The 10,637-nt window shown below is 43.5% G+C and overlaps 1 protein-coding gene across 1 annotated transcript; it reads left to right on the forward strand.

Annotated features, from left to right (window-relative positions):
- Positions 1–3,407: 3,407 nt before the first annotated feature.
- On the forward strand, positions 3,408–10,160 carry LOC311059987 (uncharacterized protein). The gene is made up of 7 exons (XM_084078115.1): positions 3,408–3,526; positions 3,949–4,163; positions 7,201–7,454; positions 7,736–7,846; positions 7,977–8,127; positions 9,296–9,343; positions 9,438–10,160. The coding sequence occupies exons 3-7, from the start codon at positions 7,413–7,415 to the stop codon at positions 9,692–9,694; spliced, it is 609 nt and encodes a 202-aa protein (XP_083934241.1). The 5' UTR covers positions 3,408–3,526; positions 3,949–4,163; positions 7,201–7,412; the 3' UTR covers positions 9,695–10,160.
- Positions 10,161–10,637: the final 477 nt, after the last annotated feature.

Here is a 10,637-nt window from a genome sequence, read left to right on the forward strand (position 1 = left end):
TATATAAGAATGGATGGGTGTATTTTCATGAAACTTGTAGGGAATGATCAGTAGGCTGCCATGAAAAGATAAACTTTTGTGGAAGAGGTCAAGGTCAAAATGACATCATGTTTCATATTATCATTGTAAATGTCTTGCTGTCTGTTGTCTTCTGTTCCAGTGAGTGGTGGAACACGCTCTTCAGGATATGACACCATGAGTGAAGTTTCCAGCCTGGCAGACAATGATGTAAGTGAGAGAGAGGAAGATGTTTCATAGATGAATCTTAAAAACACTCATGTTTATTCTTATTTATTTGCCGTATATTTTATATCATACATGATCCTTGTAATGGATTTATTTTGTATCATAATTTATGATATTTCTCCATGATACATGATCATTGTAAGAACACAGTAATATTTGTTCCTTTTTCCTCCCTCTTACGATTTATTAATATTGTATTACATTTGGTTAAACATGTGTGTGATGTTTATTGATGTACAGTAATAATCTGTTGATAACCAAGAGCTTTGGTTAAAAATTTAAATATATTTGATCACATTTTTCCATTGTTGGCTGTATATAAACGATACATCAGATTTAAGTACAGATGATTGATATACCATCTGGCTGATACACCGGGATGATATTTTTTCAAGAATGACATATCAGTGAATATTCTCTCTCTTATCTGTCGATAATGGTCACAAAAATTGCACGTTAGTCACGCTCTGGTCTAAACATTACAGTTACATACATTTACAATGATGGATCCTGTATTAATGTACACTGTTGTGTTTCAGTCTTCTTACAGAGGACACTTTAGACCTTCGTCTTTATCACATGAGACACGACAGAAGACACTGTTTGAAAGACTCACAGGAAAGAAAACTTTAACACCAGAAGAATGGAAGAAGAGAGAGGAGGAGGTGATAGAGAGGATGTTGAAGTTTGTGATGATGGAGCCACAAGAACCAAGTAGTGAGTCTTACTTTCATCCTCTTATGTGGACATTAATTACTTACTAAAATATGTTTTTATTTTATAATGTGTGGGTATGTGCGTGCATGCACGCGTCCTTGCATAACATAACAAGAATGGACGAGTGGATTTTCATGAAACCTGGAGGGAATGATCAGTAGGCTGCCTTGAAGAGATTATTAACTTTTGGGTGTAAAAGGTCAAAGGTCAAAATGACATCATGGTTCATATGTGAGGAACAGAGACATGTAGAGATGTTGTGCTGGGCTGCAGGGTTTTCACATCCAGGTGTGTTTTTATTATCATTGTAAATGTCTTGCTGTCTGTTGTCTTCTGTTCCAGTGAGTGGTGGAACACCGTCTGAAACAGGAAGTTTATACTGCTGGTCACCTGCCAAGGTCTCTGATTGGCTGACTACACATCCTGGACCAACAGCGCCCTCTTCAGGATATGACACCATGAGTATAGCTCCCAGCCAGGCAGACACTGATGTGATGAGTGTGAGAGATGAAGATGTTTCATAATTCTTATTCATTTCATTAAGAGAAACATTAGCACCTCCAAATTAACAGTTGTTGATGTTGGCTGCGCCCGTTTATTCCATTGTAGACCTGCGGAGCAGCATTGTCTGACTGTCTGACAGGCATCTGGACACATAATCCACTCCAAATGTACACTACACTAAGTACTCTAGTCTACACTAATAAATAATCGCTGTAAAAATATAACATTTTATAAACTAATTTAAACAAACTGCTTTAACAGTCATTCGGTTAAGCTTGCAGATCTGGCTGCATTGAAAATAACAGATCTACAACAGGTCGCATCGCATGGACAGTTATGTGATGGATGTGACATAAACTCCTTAGAGACCACCTCATACACACCTCGTGTGTGTGTGTGTGTGTGTGTGTGTGTGTGTGTGTGTGTGTGTGTGTGTGTGTGTGTGTGTGTGTGTGTGTGTGTGTGTGTGTGTGTGTGTGTGTGTGTGTGTGTGTGTGTGGGGGGGGGGGGGGGGCGTGTGCGTGTGTGTGTAACATCCACTCTCAGAGTCAACAATCATGTACCTGCGGCCCCCTGGGAAGAGCCCAATGTCCGCTGGGTTTCAATGGGGGGACTAAAAGGGAAAGTGGTTTTGTAATTTTGCCTATAACGTCGCCGTGGTAACGCGAAACGGTAAAAAAAGTAACAGCCTGGTTGGCCCGGTCGTTGCGCACGGTTTATAGTATACATTGGCGGGGCCGTATCAACTGTGTGGGGGGAGTAGCATTTTGGTCCCCTCGGGCGGCCAAAAAAGGCGTTTTTACGTAGTTTTTTGAGAATTACGTCGGAATGGTAACGCGTAACGGCACGAGAATTTTAAGCACACTATTCCCGGCCAAGACGCACATTTTGATGTATACTTTGCTGGGGTAGTGTAAAGCGTGCGACAGGAGTGGTCGGACGAAGTTTTGCGGCGATAAAAACAATAACCGAAGCCGAAAACCCCAAAAATTAAAAACTCAAAAATGTAAGCAAAAAAATGTGAGCATAAAAAAAAATCAGAGCACACTATTCTCGGCCAAGCCGCACGTTTTGATGTATATATACCGTGCGGCAGTTAAGGACGGACAAAATTTTGTGGCGACATAAACAAATAAAATTAAGTATGGCGGAATACAACAAGTGTTTTGCCATTACATGGCAGGCACACTTAATAATAAAAAAAAAAGTTCGGAATACCAAATTTGGACTCAGTAGCATGCTGCCATCTGGAGTTATAGCTGTTTAAAGGCCAGCCAATAGGAAGACAGGAGGGACCCCTCTTTGATAACCATTTGGACGTGTGGCCAATGAGAGGAGAGGAGAGGACCACACAGTCTTAAACAATATAACCTGCACTCTGAACCGGATCTGTAAAGGTTTATTTTTTGAATGGGGGACTAAAAGGGGGCGTGGCTACGTGGTTTTGCCGATTACGTCGCCGTGGTAACGCGAAACGGCGAGAAAAGTAATAGCCTGGTTGGCCCGGTCGTTCCGCACGTTTTGATGTATACATTGCCACTGACGAGTAAACCGTGTAGGAGGAGTAGCATTTGTGGTGGCGCGTGCGGCCAAAAAAGGCGGAGTTTTTTGTGAATAACGTCGCAATGGTAACGCGTAACGGCGAGAAACTTCCGAGCACACGATTCCCGGCCAAGCCGCACGTTTTGATGTATATATTGCGCCGGTAGTGTAAACCGTGCGGCAGTTACGGAGCAACGAACTTTTGGTGCGTGAAATAAATAACATTAAGTATGGCGGATCTCAATAAGTGTTTTGCCATTACATGGCAGGCACACTTAATAAGTATGGCGGAATACTATAATTGTTTTGCCATTACATGGCAGGCACACTTAACTAATCCTAACACTTTGAAAGAGGTTGATTATTCCATGGACATTGTGAGTAAAACCAGCTCCATACATAATAATCACACTGACTGAACATCAGGAAAGTTACTGATTGTTTGTTTCCTGCTTTTTATCTTTCAGACCAGTTTTTCCCCCATCGTGCACACAGAACACACAACCAATGAATACAGGTAGGTCATCCTCAACAGCTTCCTCCACATATGTAGAAGTTGTGTCTTTGAGAACATCAGCTGATCATTCACCACAGCTGAGTCTTCCTGTTTCCACTAACATGTTGTTTCTATTCAACCAACCACTGTGATGGTACATGAACTGGATACAACATGTGGCAACATGACACCTCATGAAGTCAATAGATGATATCAATGTTGGTTTTGGGGGTGCCGGTTTTCAAGTGGTTAAGGCGCGTACCACACAGACTTTGATGCCTGACATCGTGTCCCGGGTTCAATTCCCGAGCCAGACGGCGGATTTGCTGCATGTTATTAATTCCACGACTCTCTCCCTGTTTTTGTCCACTGTACTAACTAAATAAAGGCAGAAAGGCCCCAAACATATCTTGATACAAATAAATGCTTGTTTTGTGTCACAGGTTCACGTTCCCAGAGGCGGGGCTGTTCCAGTGCAAAAAGACAGGGTTGGCGTTTGGAACGACAGGGGAAGGAGAAGTCCTCTACAGGACTGTTCAGTGGGATGAGGACCAGCTCCAGTCAACAAGAAGGACTCCTGCAGGTCCTCTGTTTGACATTCAGTGTCCTCACCAGTCTGTCTGCCAGCTACACTTGCCACACTGTGACGTCACACCTGGTGAGGCATCACTTTCAAGTTTCTTGTTCAAAGTCACTCTGTATAACAAATCTGTTGAAATCAACAACTTCTGCCTTCTGTGTACTGAGAATGAAACTTAGTGTGTCTGACACACAGCAAGGAAGAGGCGGATCGAAGGTTAAAGGTCACAATGGTGAGTCTGTTGACCAAATGGTGAAAAACAAAGGATAGATGAGGGGCGTGGCTCCGCTGGCTGCCACACGGCTCAGCTCTGATCCAGTGTACTGTAGTGGAGAGAAGCTGAGTCAGCCATAATTATCACGACTAGAAGCTCGCCCCCGCTACGCGGGGGCTCGCGTCTAGCCCGCGGCCACGCCCACGTTGCGCCCGCGGCCACTTGGCAACTCATATAAGTGGCGTAGTGTCATGAGGGTCAGTGGGGCCGTGGCTCGGTCAGTGAAGACCCTGTAGTGCGGATGATATGTGGCATAGAGGGGCAGATTGTAAATCCCCAGAGGAAACATCCGTGGGCTACCATTGGTTCAGCGATGTGTGCGGTCGCCCTGCGGCCCCTCCTCCTCCACCAATGTGCAGTATTGAGAGCCCTGTCGTCACAACAATTGGAGCGATGGGCACTGCACTGTGGTTGGTTAGGGTACACCTAGGGCCCAGGTAGAACCCAGTTAAAGCCTGCATGGGCAAACCCAGTTAGGACCCGCCTTGGTCCCACATAAACATGGCTAGTTGGGGCCCACCTAAGGGCCAGGTAGAAGCTACTTATAGCCTGCATGGGCATCGCAGTTGGGACTGAAGTGGATGCCGCTGACATTGCTGACATGGGGTCCACATGGTTTAGCCCACCTTGAAACCATATGGGAACTACGCTGGCATGCTGGCTGTAATGCAAACGCTGCATCATACCTGCAGTGTGTAGTTTGATGTTGTGTGTGTAGCAGATATACCTGCAGTGTGTAGATCAATGTCCATATGAAAGTCAATGCCCAGCAGTGTTTTTTTTCCCCAGCAGAGTTTCTAGTGTCTCTGTGTCTCTCTGGAAGAGGTTGCACATGAACTCTGCAGCCGCACTGAGGCGCTCCAACACAAACACTCTGACATTAAGCTGCTTCACACAACAAACATCAGCACCACGCTGCTGTTTGTCCAAAAGACACAATATCTCCTCTCCCACCGACGTCATGTGTTCATTTATCGACAGCCGTACAGACTCCTTTTGACACATTTTACCTCGTTTATCCAGCTCTCACTGACTCTCCACATCGGGCTGTTATTTTGCTGCGATCAAGTCAACGATGTGAGAGATTAGCTATCACAGACGGACGGACAGGGGGTGAAACATAGTCTTGCGCCATGCCTTTCGGCCTGGCGGAGACAATAAAAAAAACGAAAGTAAAGGAAATGGCCATTTCTGCAACAGAAGTAGTCAACAAACTATACTATGAAAACATGGGCCACATTGGCAAAGAATGTAAGAAAGAGGCAATCATGTAGAAAATAGCCGATCTACAAGCTTACAAAGCCTCTCAACGTGAGGCGTTTCGAGCTTGTAGATCGGCTATTTTCACAATATTTACTTGTGTGGGGGGGGGGGGGGGGGGGGGGGGGCGTGAAAGGGTTGATAAGCACTGCTCTAATCGGAGCGAAATTATCTGAAATTACTACATGACCATAATGCAGCCTAACATGCGTTGCACGGGGCGGTCCTGCCATTACGTTAGTTACTGTAGTTGCTGTGGAGCTACATAGTTCTCCAGAAGACACACACAAACATACACCATCTACAATGGACGAACTGAGCAGCAATATTGACATTCACCACACGAACGTGCATTGTTGACAAAGTGATTGCACAGCCGCTGCAGGCATGACAACCACGTTAGCGTTAGCGACATGGCAGCTATCACAGCGCCCTGTCCGTCGTGCTGCAACTGCCTGTGATGGCTACAGCAGTAACAGCAAGCTGTCTGCGATGCCATTGTCTGGAGACTGCTCTTAGCGTGACACGACCAATGAGAGTGAGCGCTGTAGTTGTTGCTAAGATACGGTGGCGTCTCTGCCCCATAGCTTGTAGATCTCTCACACATGATTGGCGTAGGCTGCGTTGCCAGGTCTGACTTTGTGTCTAAGCAATGGTCGGCTTATTTTTGCGCGCCTTTGGGCTCGTTTGCATTGTGCGCACGGCAGCGCTTGTTTAGCGTAACTCAGCGCGACGTGGCAACGGACGTGGCAATGTGAAAGGTGATTGGCTGGTGAAAAGAAACACCCGGACGTGAATTTTGTGTTGGCGAAGTGATTTGCATAAGTATTGGAGCATAATGCGTTTGATATTAATTGTACATCCTGCAAGTACAGTGATGGGATGCGAAGCAGCTGGTGTCACAGGCAGAATATTGAGGAATTTTGGGGGAAAATGTGGAGTTAGTTGGGCCATGTGTCTGCTTGGCAATTGAGCACATACACTCGTGTACACTCCATGACTGTGGCCGTCAATTATGGTAGCAAGATGATAAACAAATGAAGCAAGCGCACTGCAACTGCATAAAGGTTAAGCAGGCTGGAAGCGCTACAACACTAGAAAGCTAAGTGTAGAGTAGCTGAACTTTACCATACGTAAAGATTGGATAAGACCTGGTTGGTGTGCAGACCAGGTTGTTGTGGAGCGTGGAGGTGATTAGAGACGAGGGGCAGGTGTGATGATGATCGTAGATGAGAGGCAGGTGGAGCTGTCAACACCGGCTGATGAGCGCGGAGTGAGCGCCAAATGTAGATGAAGAGGTGAGGATGGCCGAGTCGTAACACACAGCCAGCTAATGTAAAACTATGTAGATGTAGAGGTGAGTCGTATTGTAAACTATGTAGATGTAGAGGTGAGTCGTAATGTAAAACTATGTAGATGTAGAGAGTCGTAACACACAGCCAGCTAATGTAAAACTATGTACTGTGGGTGAGCTCTCAGCACACAGAACACATTGGGAAGTGTTGTGTCTGCTTTTCACATCCTCCTCACAACAAAATGTTTTATGTAAAATATCTGTAAAATGTGCAAAACTTTTCACAGGTGATGACCTTTGTGTGGCCAACATCACAGATGAGGGGATACACTTCTTAAAACCTCTGAAAGTGACCCAGACTCACGTGATTGTAAATGTGACCCACCTGTCTCTCTTTGGGCTGACGTGGACGTGGATTCTCGACCTCTTAAACCCTAAACCTAAACAAATTGTTGGTCAAGTTCTGCTGTTCCTTCGACCGCCAAGTGAAAGATATGAGATGAATGTATTCCTGCTGCCGAGAAATGTGCATCCCGAAGAGGTAAAATGTGTTATCTAATGCTAAGTAGCCTCATCCCTTAAAGTTTGATTATCTTCATACGTATTGTACTTCAACATAAAATGGATTGTGATTCTGAAGAGATGCTAGTCTGTAGGTTTGGGCACATTGACAGCCAATATCAGGCCAAAGTCCATAACTTGTACTAAAGAGCCATGTCAAAATAGACTGTCCATCAACAGTGACAAATAAGGGTCTGCAGACTAGTTAGTCTATACCAGGCATTATGATGGAACCATGTGGTAAAGTGTGTGTCATTGTAGGTGGAAAAACAATATCAACAGGATGTACGGATCATGAATACACCTACATGTTCACTCACCGCACACACATCGTACAGTCTGCACTGTCTTCCACATGAAGCACAACCAAAGGTATCACACACTTGTTGGTCTAGTCCTACTACTTCTGCTACTACTGCTACTATTACTAATACTACTGTAACATGACTGCCACTACTACAGTAATCCAATGCAATAGTAATAAATGTATGTGTGTCTTCAGGCTGGGATTTATTATCTGGACTTTGGGAACAATTACCAGCCAACATTTGAGGTGTTCATGGATTTGAAGACAGAATACTTCTCATTGGAGCTACGAGGACCTGAGGGTGAGCGTGAGCCGGTGTGGAATGGACACAAGCTCAGAGTTAAAGGTACAATTATGTTTCTTAAGCTACATTAAGTACATTTGCACATACCTGTAATTGTGTCTGGGTTTTCGCCTGTTTATTAGGAGCATCTACTGAACAGCGCACAGTGATCAGTGTCTCAGATCCTAATTCCACAATGAATTGTACTTGAATACATGGAGCTCCTTTTAATGTGCAGGAGACAGCTTAGTCCTTTGAGTAAGAGGATGAAAACATTGATGCTGCAACATTTAAATATCTACCTATAAAAGTCAGAGATGTGTATAACGATAATTTAAACAATATGAAATGTGAAATACACACATTTGGTTTGGCGATAAATGAATCCTTTTTTAGGGATTCTGGGGGAGCAAGTTGCTTTTCCCCTACCAATCGTGGCCTTCTGAATCCCCCCATCTTTACCTTTAAATGCACTAAATCTCTGTCTGTGAGTGTTTCCACAGCAAAACTGCAGAACTGTCTCACTATTATGATAATGTGTATGGCGGGTGAGCAGCAGTTTCTAGAAGGGGAGCAGCAGCATGAGATAAGGCAGCAACAAAGCTAATGAAAAGTTGCATGCCGGTGTCACGCATTGCATTTTCATGTGTGATACCGGAATGCACACAACTCAACTTTTAGACATCGATAAAAACACAATTGACTTTAGACCCAACTGACTTTAACTTGATTTAATGGTTAATTTATTTACATTTATAAATTACATAAAAAGTGATTTTATGATAGATTTTATATTTATGGTTTATTTTTGTATTTTCAAGCATATTTGACTATGTGTGACTGATGGGTAAAAGTAAACTCTTAACACTACAGTGAAATATCCTTCAGTCTTTAACATGTGCTCAGCCCCTCCCATACCCATGCTCATGAACGCATTAAAAAAGCTTTCATTGAATGTTTTTTGGTGAACGGTGAGCTGTACACATCTGTTTGCAACTAATGAACACAAACATGAGTGTCGTTGACTCCTGCATGTTTCAGTCAACAGTTGTACATCTGAGTTAAGTATTCAGTATTATCATTTTATCCATAATTGTGCATTCAGCCACTACTTTGATGACTAAAATAATGTCGTGTAATTAGAGGATGTTACTGAGATTAATATTGAAATATAATATTAATCATGTGTGTAAACCCTGCAGTAAAGGCTTTCACTTCATGTCATCCACAGGACAAATCAAACCAACGATAATGAAGCCCACCAGCCATTCTGTTTCAGGTACACACCCATTATCTTCATATATACGTTTTCCCTTTCTTTCAACTTAACAATCTTAAGATTTACAGTATGTTATCCTTTGATTTGCATAAAGGCAAACAGGTTCTCTTGATGGAAAATCGGGACACTTTAGTCAGTAAAGTGAAGAACGTGGGTCCCATCCTTGATTATCTGCAAAGTAAGGGCTTCCCTCCTGAAATGGCCGCCAACGTCCAAGCTGAGACCACACCTCAACAAAGCATGAGGAGGATCCTTGACAGTGTGACCACCGCTGAAGCAGCAGAGACCTTGTACGAAGCTCTTGTCATAAATGAGAAGTTGGTCATGGAGGAGTTACTGGGTCTGGGATAATACCAGGGGTGGATCTACGGTGGGTGGACCTGCACCTGAGAGGCACAGGCCCACCCAGATTGACTCTGAATGGGCCTACCCAGAGTTACACATTTGTCCTAATGTCAATCACATGAACTGAAGCATGCATAATGTCAATCAAATGAACTGAAGCATGCATAATGGGACAATGTACATTGTTGTAGGAACATAAACACAGACAGGGTGACGCTGAGCCTTCCTCACATTTGTTTATATTTTTCATGTGCAAAACATTTAAAATGTTAACCAATATCTGCTGTGTTTCATTATTTATCAGGCTGTAGGTTTATATGGGAAAATATTTTGTAATAAACTAAACTAACCCTTGGATAAGATGTGACTTATTTTTGTAATGAAATGATTTGGTCTACAGTTCAAACATGTACATTGTAACCTATTCACTAGAAACACATTTTCTACGAAAATTCAAGTGTGCCTGCAGCTGGCTGAGGCGGGAAGGGGACAGAGCGTGTGTGTGTGTGTGTGTGTGTGTGTGTGTGTGTGTGTGTGTGTGTGTGTGTTGCCTTGTCTCCATGAACAAATGACCGCAGCAAAGGTCTTTAATCTGACCACCTGCAGTTAATTTACATTAAATGTCTTATAATGCAGAAGATACTTTGAATGTATAATTGTACATATTGCCATTTACATTTGCCTCATTGCAGAGCAGCCGGTGGCCACAAACATCGACGAGCGCAAGACCTCACATCTGAATCAATCATGAATTCTGGTAAAAAAAAAAAAACACTCTCCTAGAAGTCATGTTTTCGGTTTGGTTAATCTTCATTTCGAAGCTTACCTGTGAACATCCAGGCAGTTTGTTGTGCTCTGGATCTCCCCAAAGCATTAATATAGAGTTTTACGACTAAAATCGGGTCTGCAGAGACGAGTCAGACTAGCATCAACTGAAAACAGGTTTGAC

Source organism: Gymnoscopelus microlampas (assembly GCF_963454915.1).
Source record: "Gymnoscopelus microlampas genome assembly, chromosome: 14".
In the NCBI taxonomy this organism is placed as follows: domain Eukaryota; kingdom Metazoa; phylum Chordata; class Actinopteri; order Myctophiformes; family Myctophidae; genus Gymnoscopelus; species Gymnoscopelus microlampas.

Excerpts from the sequence above, each read along its gene's own strand:
- LOC311059987 (XM_084078115.1), top strand. The coding sequence starts at position 7,413 with ATGAATGTATTCCTGCTGCCGAGAAATGTGCATCCCGAAGAG. Across the intron at positions 8,128-9,295 it reads ACACAAGCTCAGAGTTAAAG|GACAAATCAAACCAACGATA; the intron begins GTACAATTATGT and ends TGTCATCCACAG. Across the intron at positions 9,344-9,437 it reads CACCAGCCATTCTGTTTCAG|GCAAACAGGTTCTCTTGATG; the intron begins GTACACACCCAT and ends ATTTGCATAAAG.